Here is a 15207-nt window from a genome sequence, read left to right on the forward strand (position 1 = left end):
GAAAAAGATCTCAAACTCCAAAGAACTTAATCAAATCCAACTTTACAGGAAAGGGAGCTGGAGAAATACATATCAAATAATCCACAATGGTGCAAAGGAAATGCCAGCAGATCCGCTAATCAGAGGAAGAGGAGCGAGGAGCAATCCTTCTGACTGCCAAAGCATCCTCCCTGCAGAGTTAAAGCTAGGTCTGTGAAGTGCTGTGTTGGAAGGCACAGGTCTGAACTCTGCACACTCGGTGACCCACACGTCTATATTGTGTGGTCCATAAGCCACTTATACTCAGAACAAGAAAATGGCTTTCTTACAACCAAAAAAACTAAATAGTCCTCTACTCATTTTCTTCAAACCTCTCTCCTACTATTTAATGCTTTCCTCCAACTTCTCTTTTAGTCAGATAAGGCAGCTGACCTCTAACTATGACTAACTCTTCAACATAGCCCTCTGCGTAAGGCTTTCCAGCACACGGTGTTTAGATCTAGAAATATAAATTATTTTCTTGCATTGTAAGTCAACAATAACTATCCAAGTCCCCAGGGCAAAGACATCAAAAGAAAAGCAAAAGTCCATAATATGTTATATTCACCATGTCATAGGCAGCATTTACCAGTAGGCTGCATATATGAGACTCTCGGTTTGCCCAGAGAGATGGTAGATGCCCCATCCCTGGAAACATTCCAGGTCAGGCTGGACGGGGCTCTGAGCAATCTGCTCTAGTTGAAGATGTCCCTGCTCATTGCAGGGGGGTTGGACTAGATGACCTTTGAAGGTCCCTTCCAACCCAAACCATTCTATGATTCTATGATCCTCCAAGAAGTGCCAAGTCTTTAAGCCATGTATGTTAGCCCACGACGCCCTCAGCGCTGGTCACGCCAAGCCACAAAGCTGAGCCATTGCCTCGTTCTGCAGCATGCTCTGATGGAAACATGCAGGTGCTGTCAGGGACCAGCAAGGAAGCAAGGACAGTGTCTGAAGTGAGCAAATAAGGAAGGAAAGACATGAAGCCATTCCTTTGCCTGTCTCTAGCAATTTGGTGAGTAAGAAAAGAACGAGAAAAAAGCCTCATTCCCTCTCTCAGGGAAGTGTAACCACTCACGGGGAGAAGCGCTGATTATACAGGCTTCGTTAAGCCCTGCAGAGACGACTACCTTCATCACGGGCAGCAGCAGCTTTCCTACGAAATTCTGTCAGGGAAGAACTCGCCCATTTTAACTTACTGATATCCTCGCCTTATGTTCTGCTCCAGTAACCGTGCCGTGCTGACACTGGTCATTGCATTTGTTAAACCTAAGCGCTGAAGGACATGAACCTTGCCTGCTTACAGACATCAAACAGTTTGCGGGCAGGATCCGTACAAAATGCTTTTCCTGCAGCAAGAAGAGGTCATGCTCTGTCCCCAGTGAAACCTGACTGCAGGTGACAAGGTAAGCTGGTGACACTCCTTGCACCAGGTAACTCATGCCAGTAAAAGGCCTGGCTTCACAAAGTGGACACCCATGAAAAAACCCCACAATTTAATGGGAAGTCATTTGTCATACTAATGGTCTTACTAAATGACACCATTAAAGAACTGTAAGCAAGAGATTGGTAATGAGCAAGTCAATGTTATCATTTGCTCACATTTTGCAGGCTGGCTCAGGACCAACTCTTCATTTTTTATTGTAAAGGAGAACAGATTAAAAAGACGTATAAAGAAATCAAAGTAATTAGGCATATAAACAAGCTGGCAGGTAAACAATTGTAATTCAGTGAGGCAACCGCCAACCTCTAAAGAAAGAAGGGTACATATTTGTATTATTATTTTCTTTTTAGTCTTATTTTATCTCATTTTAGATTACAACCAATGTGATCATTAGAACCCTTACAAAGCACAAGACTAACCTGAGTATGTGCTCAGCTCCCGCACTGCAAGGGTTGCCTTACCCCACCCTGAGGACGCGCACTGGGAGAGGCTCCCACTGCAGCACTGAGAATTTGGCCATGCAGAAGATGGCCAGCCCTCCCCATGGTTAAGAGCATGAGTTCATCCACTGCAGAAATATGACTAGACAAGTTTAGACTATGGCTTTCTCCCAATTTCCCCAAACTTTGGGACATCAGACTCCTGGGCTGATGTGGACACGCAACCCAGGTTAACACAGGCTGGATGTAGGGTTCGATTCAGCCGATTTAACCTTAGGTGTTTAACAAAGCACTTGGTTTAGTTTTCACTAGTGCCCCATGTAACCAGCACAGAGGGATCAAGCGCCTGCAGTGAATGATCTCGGGTCTCATAGTCCCTCTCATGAAGAAGTGGGACAGTACAGTAATTCTCAATGCCAGTTCATAATTGTATATTCATTTGAAGCGTCTCATTCATTTGAAAGTCAGCACTGCCTAAAATTATTTCCAACTCCCCAAAACATGGACTGCTATAATTTTTTAAAAACTAATTCAGCTTAATGCACCATTCAAAAAACCCACACCATTGCTTTGCAAAAAAGACTAGTTATTTTCCCAAATGTTACAGTACCCTGACTCCACGTCTGTTGAAGATATGATGCAGTCTCAGATTTTCTGCGGTAGTCTACCATGATTAATTTTAGTCTATGCAAGCGGGTGGTGGAACAAAGGGAGAAGCCGTCGTGGAAGCCAGAATCTGTATCCAACTACGGGAAGATTAGTAGCAGCTAAACACAATAATGTGTTTAGGGGAATACAAAACAAGTAAACGAATATAGGAAACAAGTAAACATTAGAAATAGCACATCCCAAGTAGTGCACGTAGCATATCCCAAATTGTGGAGCTAGCAGATACAGGGTATTCTGTACTGCGAATGTGCCAGAGGGAACCTCTGCTTCACTACCTGTTTTTGGTTGAGGACTTTACTAGTGTGTGAGCAGTTCTGTGTGTACAGATGCACTCCTTAAAGCTGTCATCCACCTGCATATGCACATGAGCAACTTTAATACATGGATGCGTAGATATAATAAATACAGTTTTTTCCTAATGATTTTTCCATATGAAAAATCAAACCCTAATGTAGCACGCAGGCAGCAGAATGGATGGAGTATGTAGGCAGCATCTGTGCCTGAAAAGATACATGGGTATGTGTGTTTGTGTGAATTGCTATTTGCATTAATTCATGCCCACAAAAGCTTATGCGCTATATGAGCAGATCTGAATAAACATTTTATACCTTATATCCATTATCTACTTTTGCTGTCAAGTCACATGCTGAGATCATTGCAATAACCGGGAAAATTATGATGATATAAAAGTCCTCAATACACCCTATCAATATGTAGCTAATATAATTTCAAAGATAAATATTTATAGAAATAGATTTTTAATTAAAAAAAAAGTTGATAAAAATTAGTATTTTTTGAATTTGTTTCATAAAATCAGAGGTTTTTTTAAAATAAACCACAAATGCTGAAATTCCCTTTAAACCAAATCTCAGTTTTTGACAAGCTCAGCTGTAAAGTAGGGGACAACTGGCAATCTTTGACACTTTTAACACTTTATGTATGAGAGAAAAGGGTTTGTTGAAGACTGAATGTTTACCAGACCATTTTTTCTTCTAGAAAAGAAAGTAGGAAATTTTTTCATCTGTGATACAATTCATGGCTGTCTATATGACAACTACAAACTTTAAATGCAAGCTCTTCAGCATCGGCTGGATCTTAGGCCTGTAAAGCATCTAACATACTTCAGTGTGCTAAGTAAATGAAAAAAGAATACCAAAAAAATGCAAATTATTATTTGCTGTATATTCATAAACTTCTCTGAAATCTAACAGGCTTTTCAAGTACTCAAAAATACTTCCTTAAAAATACCTGTTGTTCTTTGCTAGGAGTAGCTAACAAAATTAAGGTATCCACTTTAAGATAGTTTCTTTCATTTTAGCCTAAGAGCAATACATTCTCATCTTGGGACTCGTGTTTCCACAAGGCACCGCCCTGGAACAACCTCAATATCCTGCAAAAACCCACTCCCTTTGACAGGAAGAGACAAATGGAAAAAAAACCAACAACCCAAACTTAAGCGTTTTCGGAAGAAAGGCAGACTTATCATAGACATTAACCCAATCACAACATCAAGACCATAGTCAAAGTATCCAAATTTTGGAGTCTCATCTGATAGTCTAAAAGGGTTGAGCACATATGAGCAGCCAAAGAGCTCTGTACTCTTCAGACCTGCATGAGTTTAGGACTGGTGAGTGTTGGCCAAATTCCCTCCTGAATTCTCCTGCTGTGGTGCAACTAGAGTTGAAAAAGTTCAAGTTGGAAAAGGCAGAATTCAGTCCTCAGTACTTCTGAATATAGCACAGAGTTTGAGACGTTTATTGATTTTTGATGAGTTTTGCAATTGTCAGTTTAATAGAATGAGTGGAAATATCAAGAGAAAAAATATGAACTTTTACATTACAAATACACTTTTTAGTAAGATATATTGGTGTATCGAAGGTTGTCAGGAGAAAGAACAATTAGCATTTTAAGGATATTGGGGGGCTCAGAAGCTGATACAACACGGCCCATTGTTGCTGTACTTTTTCTAGAGAGCTGCTGTCCATCACCAGTGAGCACTGCAGCGAAACCTGGATGGCAGCAAGTGATGTAAACCTTGAATCACTGTGTTTTCCAAAGGAAAACAGGGCTGTGGTGTCTATTTTGCAGGAAAAAAAAGACACCACACAAAGGTTGCTTTCTGCTTTCAGACCATGAACTGCAGAGAGGTCACAGGCATGTAACTGAGGGCAGTACTTCATCCAGATACCGCAGACCAGAAACTGGTTTCCATTGAGAAACCAGGACTTTATTTTGGGCCCTTGTCAAGCTCGTGCAATGACAATTTCACAGAACAGTAAACTTCACCACAAACTTCAACTGCAGTCAATATAGTGCTTAGGAACAACACCAGTCAAAGTCCAGAGTACAAGCCTTTGCACTGTACCTTACGAAACAACTGAGACACCACACACTCCTCTTTTTGAAAGCCGTCCCACAAGAGCCAACGGTCGCAGCTGACACCCAGCACACTAGAGATACCAGCTCTGAGTTCTACCTTATAAAATGTTGCTAATTTTACTCTAGCTTCTGTTTATTTAAAGTTATATTCTGCCATTTTATATGTAACACAATGCATACACAGATCCACATGAATCAGTGGGGCTACCTGCCTGAGGCATTCCCAAATAACCACTGATTTCCCATCATGAGTTAAAGCACCAGGAAAAATTAGAAGGAAAGTGAAAAAAACCTGAAAACATGTACAATTCATATCACAGCAAATGTTGATCTAAAGGCTGTCTACCAGAGACCAATTTTTTTATTATAACATGTTTTGTAATGGCATGCTATCCAATACAACCGCACTAGGTGATTGATAACCAGCACTGGAAAATGTCACAGATTAATAAAGAGCGTGGTGGCTGCTAATTTACCTCCATCTTGTGAGTTCATGATATTCAGAGCAAACAGCATTGCATTGGAGAACGTGGTAGCCTCTTCTTTGCTTGCAAAATTCAAGCCATAGACCTGCCGTGCATCGCGCCATTGATGAAAGGTAGGTGTTGCTTGATTGTACTTCAGTCCTTTCACAATTGAGTAATTAATCACTACCTGTGATTTGAAAGAGAGGGGTGAAGATTAAAAATAGTTCTGTTATCAAGGGAGGAAAAAAACCTTTTGGATTTTTAATTGGCAGAGGCAACTCGTATGGCAGCTCCTACATGGCTGTACAGGAAGGCAGCGTGTGTTTCGATGACAGAGGACCCACATCTGGGGGTGAGATGCGCAACAGTTCAATTCAGCCTCAGGGACTTGCAAGCTAGTTTTGCAAAATCTATTACCTGCTTGTGTGTTCTACAGCACCTCTGCAGCATACAGCTGTGCAGATTCTGCAGACAGATGTGAGCAGTCAGGGCCAGCAGCTGTTGCCATCTTCTGGGGGATGATCATGCACAGTTGTCAGAAAAAGAGCCAGATAGAGCTCTTGGCACTAACCCTGCCCTAAAGCAGATAAATGTTTGTTTGACTCATTGCACCAGCTCTGCTTTTCTCCTCCCATGAGCCTGATCACAACCAGCTTCCTAACGTTGAGAGAGTTTTTGTCTGCAATCAGATAGGCAACGGCAAAACCAGACAAATAAGTTATTTCCTCTCCCACCTCCTCCCTTGCTGTACGTGCCACAATTTCCAGGTAAAGGCTAACTGCAGCAGAAGGCTGCTTCTGTATGTTTTGATTTAATCTGCTAAATACAAAGCCCTGTTTGTCCTTGGGCAGGACACAGAGGACACCCAGCTACACAGTACACCTGGGATTTGACCAGAAACCTCCAATGCTAAAAGCATAAGCTGCAGTAGCTCAAGGTGGAGGCAGAAGTGTCCACTGCACCACGAGTAAGTCAGAAGGACCCATGGCAGAGTCAGCACCCAGAGATACCCACCTATGGGCTGATAATGGCACTCTGTTATCATGCAAATTTAAGAAACAAAACGCCAACAGAAAGTATCGTAATTATTCTCATAAACAGGTACGGTGCAGTTGAAGACAGAGGAGGAGTGGGAAATGGAGGCTCCCTCAGCCCACACAGGCTGGGAGCAGAAGGAAATGAGGGACAGAGAAACTTCAAAGTACAAGCAGGTAAAGTCTGAAGCTCATTACTCAAATATAGTAAATCTGGTTTTGAATATTTGAGATTGTCTCTACAAATGGAGTTATTTTGCATGGTGTTTTATCAAAAGACTGTACAATCCCATAATTTCTGGTCCTCGATGAAGGCCAGTCAATGGAAATCGTCCATCAAACTAGTTTGTACGGCTCATCTGTAAATTAGGTGGGCTGGACACTGGTATACAGGAGAAGGATGAGGGACCTTGGTGCATGCAGTCCAGGAGCTCACTCTTAGGGCAACTGCAGCATCCTGGACTTGGTAAAATGGGAGTAACAACAGAAGACAAGGGAACAGAGATACAGTAAGTAATAAATCCTGTACACAGTATTTATCGTTACAGGTGGATCCCACACACCAGAAAACCTACCAATACATCTTTTTTGCAGTCTGATTGACTAGTACTTTGGAAAGTTTTCTGTTAGTACTACTATTGCATCTAAAAAATTCCAACATATTTTATTAGATTAACAATATTTTTGCTAAATTATTGACAATTCTTCTCCATTATAAAAGCAAGAGTTTTAAAACTAATTTCAAAGATGAATGACTCCTAACTCTGAGTTTTGAATTTTCAGTGGATTGTCAATTTAAACTGGCAGAAAAACATTAGGCAAGCACCTAATACATAAGAAGCAAATTGTTTTTCAAGCATTCCTGTTGCTGAAGGATGACATTGTCTCATTGATAAAGTTAGTTAACAGATGTCTGATAACTATACTGTATTAATATATTAAAAACCATAAAAACCAGCAAATAAGCCACTACACCAGTAGATAATTACAGAGATAGTGTATTTCTACAATGCATATTACTTACCTGAGCCAGCATTAAGCAGCGACATAGCAAATAGTCTTTCAACACTTGGTCTAGCTTTAGGCATAAATTACCCTGATGGCTATTGAACATCAGGTATCTGGTCCAAGTGTTGCTCTCAAACCAGTATCATTATTAAGTTTCCATGTAGATGCACTGGGAAGCAATCAATCATCAGACCTACATTGCTTTTTTGCCACATTTCATAGAGAGGTCCTTTACCTGTGATCCAAAGAGAGATGCAGTGCAACTGATGTTTGGTACACAGGCCACAAAGAGTTGGTCCCCTGAAAATGGGAACCACATTGCCTGCATGCTGCATGGGAAGCCACCCACACCAACCGGAATGACATAGAAATGATGTCGCTCCAGTCACAGCAAACCCATGAAATCACTCCTATAACTACAGCTTAGATAGATAGCCCTTTTCTCTTAAAAACTGATGACACCACCCCCATTCAACCACTGAACCTTGGGAGAGCCTGTATTGGCGTTGCTCACACTCGAGGGGTCTCTGGACCATCAGGTTGACTCATGCCTGGATTACTAACCCAACAGTTTTAGCATGTACCAATTTTTAAGTCTTACAATCACTTCTAAGTACCTTAACCAAGGGAAGGCATAGCCAGTATCTTTAAAGAAATGTTTAGAAAGACTGCAGTTTCTTCCAGGCTTTGCAAAATCAGTATTTCTCACCTACTAAAAGTCCAAAGAGCACCAGAGGGTGTAATGCAGTTGTATAATGAAAGAGAGAAATTGTAAAAACCTATGCCAAAAGTCATTTAACAGAAGTTCAAAATTTGCTTTCCCAGAACATCAACTCAAGAAACTCAGAGAATTTTCTTTGAGGGTCTGATCCCTTCGGTAGAATAAAGACAGAATTTGAAAGTTGACTTTTATCAATCAAACAAATATAATACCTTGTCTTCAAACTCAAAACAGAGAGTTTAAAACTGGGAAATGAAACAGAAAATAGCCTGAGTTTCATTTTATCTCCTTTGACTAATGTTTCTAGAAAACAGAAAAAAGAGGAGGGGTTCACCGGCTGTCATTAAGAATGAATGCACAAATGTACCCTGTACAGATGTTTTTGAGACTCTGCAAGGCACATGATGATAACTAAGTGCTTCAGAGCAGTAATTAAAATAAAGAAGGGCCCCTGTTTGGAACATAAGGATTTTTTACAGGTGTTTCTAAGGGATCTTTAATCTAAAGCTTCATATGGCAGTAAGATAGTATCTGCCATGCTGAGCAGATCAATGGTTCATCTTCTCATCTTCAGTTGTAGTCTGTAATTGGTGATTTGGAGAAATGTACCCAAAATCTTGCAGAAAGAAGTAATGGATTTGTCCATAACAAACAATTCTTCCTGTAACACTTTGCCTAGAGTTTGTCTTAAAAGTTGAAGCAGGACATTTTATGTGCCTATTTTTTTTTCTTTCCAACCCATTTTAATATTTTCTATCCTGAAACAAAGTAGTCTTGTTACTTATATAAATGTCTGTGCTGTTTTGAATCCTGTTAAATTCTGGATTTCAAGAATCTCATATGGCAAGGAGTTTCACAGACCAATTCTGGATAGTATTCATACATTGACACCTTTCAATGTTCCCAGGACTATAACGTTAAAAAAAGATTTGTTTCACTTCTACCTGCTACCCTCCTTCATGCTTTCATCTCAGTTTCTGGTATAGGGTCTCTAGGGCAGGCAGGGTATTTTGGGTTCTATGAAAAAGCTCAAAAACAAGAAGCCCTTCCCTTTGACTGCAGTCCATAGGCTGCTGAGTTATAAATTGTCAGCAGCGATGATGGTGGTGGTTGGCAAGACTCACAGGAATGGGGCTAGATGGATTGAGGGGGCTTCAGGACCACCATCTGGGGTGCAACCACAACCAAGATGATGGGAAGAGCTCCCATGCAAATCTTACCACCCATACTCTTGCTTATCAAACCAGAACAAGACATTTGCTTGTTTCTCCAGAGTATGAAATGGTTCAGAAGTTTGTTACCATCTTGGGGTCTGCCATGATCCCAGCGCTCAGACTCCTCTCATGAGGAGCAGTCATACAATTGCTAAAACAGGGAGGATATGGCTTGGCAGCTAAAAACTGCCGAAGTTGAGGCCAGATTCTTTATTTCTGTACGCAGGCCCAAACCTGACCAACTTCTAATAAGTTACAGCGGTGATTAAATGGTTCTTTATTTTTCAAAAAATGTGCTTTAGTTTCTATCTCAAGAATGCTGTCCCCTTTTCAGTTTTGGCCTAGGCTCAAATGTAAAACATTCTACCTTCCCCAAGGCCCTGTTTTTACATTCGCTCAGCCACATCAATACACCAAACCCTCAGGAGATATGATTCACTTTTGACTTGCACCCTCCTCCCCGCCTATTTGTTCAGCACATGCCTTTCACTGATGAGATCATGCTAAGCTGAAATCACTTGATGCAGAATTTTAAACCCTCAGTTGAGCAGGACTCTGAACTGGGGAGCTACTACTTGTCAGCTAAGCCATAAAGATGGACCGCTTGTATGTTTTTAGCTTTGCGAACTTCTTGCACGATGACCGAAGTTAACACACTTCACCTTTACAACAGGAGAGGTTACAGCAACAGCCAGCAGTTTGCGACACTGGGGTAAATCGTCTGCTTGTGACAGCTGGGCTATGAGAAAATGAAGCCTGCAAGGAAACATCAAAGCTCATGACGTTAAGCCGTCGTAATACTGATCTGGCCTTCGCTTCAAACCAGTTCTGGCCAGAACCAGTAGCGAAACCACTGGTTTGAAGTGCCTACTTCAACGCTTCAGAAGTCTACTTCTGGTTTTCTGAAGATTTCTGCTCACGCCAGCACGAGCCTATGCAAAGGTGCACACGTGCGCAGAGCAGAACGGGCAATTCATGCGCTGCGGGGCTGCGACTTGGCACTGCTGCTGCACGCAAGCACGTGATGAGCACGTCACCCAGACACGTAAGGAGAACACGAGGTCGGGTGACCACTTCCCGGTGGTGAGAATGATGCTCAAACACTGCCCTCTAAAAGCCATGTTTCTTTGCGGTGAACTTTTTAGATACCGTCAGCTAGAGAAAAAGATAAACACAGGTAAGGCAAGCAGAATGAGAAAACAGTACACAAACTCTAGCACATGCACCACAACAGGGCTAGAAAAGAGAAAGGCAGCTAGACAAAGACAACAAAAGGAGTCTACAGAAGAAGATACATGAAAAAAAAAAAAGAGGATGAAAATTAGAGAGACATTATTAGAGGTGTACTATAAAACAACAAAAATTAAAAGGGAAACATTAAAGGCAGGCAGGGGTGAAGTCATGAAGATTACTCTAGTCTGCGCCTTGCCAAACAGTACGTAATAAAACTTAGTTTTTTTCCTCCGTGGTATTGCTGTGTTACATACTTTAAACTAGTTTCTCAACGCTTGGAAATCTGTGTAGCTTCATTAGCTTCATTATATGCAAAATCATGTATTAGCTGAAGACTGGTCCTTTTCAGAAAAATATGGCTTTCCTGGCAACGCAACAGCTTTTATTAAATCTCACTTTCAGTGTGATTTAGCCCAACCTGAGAGGAAGCATGAAATGGCTTGTACAGAGAATCATTGTAATTGAAATCCATTTTTGTTCTCGATAAATGCAAATGCTTAGCAAGCCTAGCAAGCTCATGATTCTATGTGAGCCTCATATGAAATATATTAAATTCTGAATCTTGAGACTTTCAGAACATTCCTTTTAATACTACAATGCCACACTGTCTTGAATTTGCTTTATTCATAACACTGGACTTTTGTAGTCATATTTAAGGCAAATATATTCTTTTAGAAAGTTTTAAGTGACTAAGGTTAACTGTACTTTTTTGCTTGTCTGAGGGGGGATTTTTAGTCTTTAAACTCTGGAAAAATATATTCTTCTATCTGTTTACTTCTGAATTGAGATGATTTTTAGATGGCATGCAGCCTCTTCATAAGCAGGAACATTTGCAAGCAAATAGACTGTTACAGTTAATGCAAAACATGTTGAAAGTACAGATCAAGACTGATTTTTAATACATCCTACTCTTTAAATTGTATACTCTGATTAAGACAGACCTCCGGTACATAGTCTCCTTTACATATATATGCAGACTTTATGACTTTTGCTTGTTTTCCACCAGCTATTCAGACTGCAATCTTGGATTGCAGTCACATGAAAATCATTTACGTTCACCTGCTGGCTATGTAAAGTAAACCGCTAGCATGGCCTGTTACAAAGCAGTACTGGCTTTCACAACTGACTAAGCAGCCACTCTATTTCATTTATTTTCGAAAATATTTTCTATTTTTGAAATGGAACTACATTAATATATTGCCTTTGCTCTACTGAGAAGGATAAAAGCAGTGGCAAAAGATATGGCAGATGTTTCAAAAGTGCACCGCAAGGAGCTGAAAACCAACATGCTCAAAACTCCCACCTATTTCTATTCTGCTCTTCCTTTTTCAAAATGATGACTGTGTGTACGGACAGTCTAGCAAAGCCATTAACACTTCCAGCAAGCAACCTGACTAACTTCTCCAGTTGGCCCAAGCATCATCACAGCTGACAGCTGAGGGACATCCTCTGCATTGCCATGAGCAGACAGGTCAATTCAACAGTTGTGGCAGCTGAGAGGTGGTGGTGCCGCAGCTCCTGCTCCCCACCTTGGCTTGCCTTGGCTTGCCTTGCCCTGCCCTGCCCTGCCCTGCCCATCTCACACTGGCAGTGGTGCTCGTCACACCTTCCCAGGAGGCAACGCCGTTCTCTGAACCAACAGGAAGTCAACCACCCACTTCCTCCTGATTCTTCTGCCAGGTTGAGGGCTTGAGGTGAGCGTGAGAGGCGGGCAGCCCTGGCAGGCTGGGCTGCCACTGCTGTACCGGCCTCACGCCAACACACAGAGGGAGTGCCCGATGCTGAAATGCCTGCTCTAAAATGCAATGGCACTATGCTATAGCACCGCTACTCCACCCAAGCAAATTTTTGTAATTTAGGGTCTAAACGTGACATTTGGTTATGGATCTTCTGATGGACACCCATGAGCCATGCTGCCCGGAGCCACACCGTGGCAGCCCCGGGCTGAGCACCGTGCTTGGGCAGCCGAGTGGGGGTCTGATCCCACTTGTGGTAATCTAAATCCCATATAACTCCTTTAATACCCAAGGAGGTCCTGCAGACTTGGGCTGCCGTAAATCAGATCACAGTGTGCACCTAGGATTTTAAAACGCATTACGAGAAACTACTTACTTATCACAGCAATGTAACGATCACGCTTTATGAGATGGCAGCGCAGAACGATTGATTTGTTATGGTTTTTTTATATAGTACTAAAAACGAGCAAAAAGTAGGTTAGGGGAAGCTGAAATCAAGACCTGCAGAATGAAATAAGACTCATTGCACAAGGGAAAATGGAGAGGGGAAAAAATCCCAACATTAAAATCTCTCTGGCATCTACCAAAAGCTCTGTTTGCAAATAAGTAGTAATAAATTTCGATACATTCTGTGTGCAAAAAATTATACGACATCTGAATGACTGGAGTGAACAGACTTGTAGGCACCTTGCAGGGAGCAGGAAAATACATAACATAAGGTACAGAACTGACAGTATCAAATGAGATCAAAGGTTAATTTACAGGAAACCCGATACAGTTACTCACTTGTTGATCTTGCAGTTTAACTCCAACTACCCTGAAGGTGTTAGTGGCCGTGTTGTGGTATATGTTGATTCTGCTGAATCCCTGCTGTCCAGGTTTGATTGGCACCCATTTCTTACTGGTATCGTCATAGACCATAACTGAAGCCCGGGCTTGGCAAATACTCTGTTCGCTGGGGAGCAAAACCAACAAAATCAGGAAAAAAAAAGCTGTGAATTTGCTGCATACTAGTGAAAACATCTAAAGGAAAATAAACCAAGAGAAATTATCAGAACTACTTACAACGTATGTTTTATAAGAGATCTGCTAAACCGTTGAATGCAATCTGCCTGTTGAATTAAAGCTGGCATGTATGTGTTCATAGACTTAAAAAAACTCCAATATGCTGCTGTTTTGAACTGATAATCTATTTCACATAAAAATATTAGGCCCTGAGGAATAACCTGTATCACATAAACGTTATGAAAACTGTCCAACAGTATGAATGCTCCATTTATTTTATGTACCTATTGGCAAGCGAAGCTTTTCACATTTGCATGAAAACTTACCAATATTTTACAGCTTACTGACAAAATAAATGTGACATCCACAGCTGAGTTACACATTTAAAACTGGAAGCAAGCAGACCTTGAACCAAAAGCCACATTAGGTAAACTGAAGAAATCAATTACGTTAATCCAGCTAACGCCTAATACCCAGACCTGCTGACGCGCTTACAAGTCCCAGAATACACGGTGCAAAATACAGAGGAACTCTTTTTTCCTTCATCCTAGTAGCAAAGAAAGTGGGAAAGGGGAACCCGTGACTGTCTGCATTCCAGCGTTAAAGCGTATAGCTATTATTTGGTATATCATTAATATTTCTTCTCTAGATTCACAGAAATTCGCCAGTTCTTTACCCCTTGCTTGCATGTTCACGACTAACATATACCAGATTCCTGCTAAAACACATCCTTCGTGCGCAAGAAATGCCACTGGCAAATTCTGTTGAGGTGACATGTCAATACAGATCAGGATTTCAATTCCCGCTCTCCTGACTTCCCAGCCACTTTTCTTATACCAGAGGAAATAGAGTTCCTTATATGAAGAAAAAAATGAATCCTCCAAATTCTGGAGATTTGAGATCTTCACATGTAACAGGGATTTTTGGCAAGCAAATAGTGCATCTTAGGCCTAAATAAAACTGTTAGGACTTATGTCCTGCAAAAATCTCAAGTTCACGACCGTCCTATTAACTTTAAATATAATTATATATAACTCCCTTCCTTAGCCCCAGCCGTATTAAATAAATTTCAGCAATGCAGTATCAAGTGGTAATCTGCTTTGTACACAAATCCTTTTTTCCCCCCTCTTGCATATACTTTGTTTTGGTTTTGCCTCAGTAATGCCTCGCTAGCACACAACCAAATAAAGAAGAAGCTCCTGGGTGATGCTACACCATATCGCTGCGCTGTCACCGCGCCAAATTGGACATTACACCAACCGCGGCAAACCCAAACTCACCCGGCCCCGTCATTCCATCATTTTAATGAAAGGGAGCACGTTACTGTAAGTACTAAGAGGATCTAGGTAGATTACAGCAGCAATTTTCAATCTTTTCTGCTTTGTGGGTCTCAAAAACATTTCCAAGGCAGATGCATCCCCATTGTACACTAAAGTCTATTGACTCTGGCTTGTTTAATCAGCCACTTCGCATAGCCTCCAGGTTGCCCACAGACCTCCTCCAGGCTGTGGGCGAGAGCCTGAAAACTCTTCACAATGTTACAAAGGGAGCAACGATGCTGTCAGACATGTCCATAAAGAACAAGGTAAGAAAATTCAGAATAAATTGCATTTTTATTATGTAGCATGGAAACAGCTCGATTCTGTTCCTAGAGCAACACATTCAGATCAGAAAGACTAACCATTATTTTATTTATACTCCTCAGAATTTATAAAATCAAGCTCGTTCACCAGTCACCGTTGCTTTGTTATGCGAGATACCTGGAGAACAGCTGTGCCTTTGCGGATGTACTCACCCAGCAAATACCTCTCTGTCCTTTTTTTTAAGGTAAGCTCATGT

At 41.3% G+C, this 15207-nt stretch overlaps 1 protein-coding gene across 2 annotated transcripts in view; it reads right to left on the reverse strand.

The window, feature by feature from the left end:
- EVL (Enah/Vasp-like) overlaps positions 1-13552 on the reverse strand; it is a gene marked incomplete at its 3' end in the record, with an annotated part of 78332 nt that extends 64780 nt beyond the window's left edge. For both annotated transcript variants that reach the window (XM_082000702.1, XM_082000703.1), the window contains exons 1-2: positions 13150-13552; positions 5427-5604 (exon numbers count right to left, since the gene is read on the reverse strand). In XM_082000702.1, the coding sequence (XP_081856828.1) occupies positions 5427-5604; positions 13150-13386 (415 nt within the window). In that variant the 5' untranslated portion in view covers positions 13387-13552. The remainder of the gene's footprint in view (positions 1-5426; positions 5605-13149) is intronic.
- Positions 13553-15207: the final 1655 nt, after the last annotated feature.

Source organism: Phaethon aethereus (genome assembly GCF_964289735.1).
Source record: "Phaethon aethereus genome assembly, chromosome: 5".
Classification (NCBI taxonomy): domain Eukaryota; kingdom Metazoa; phylum Chordata; class Aves; order Phaethontiformes; family Phaethontidae; genus Phaethon; species Phaethon aethereus.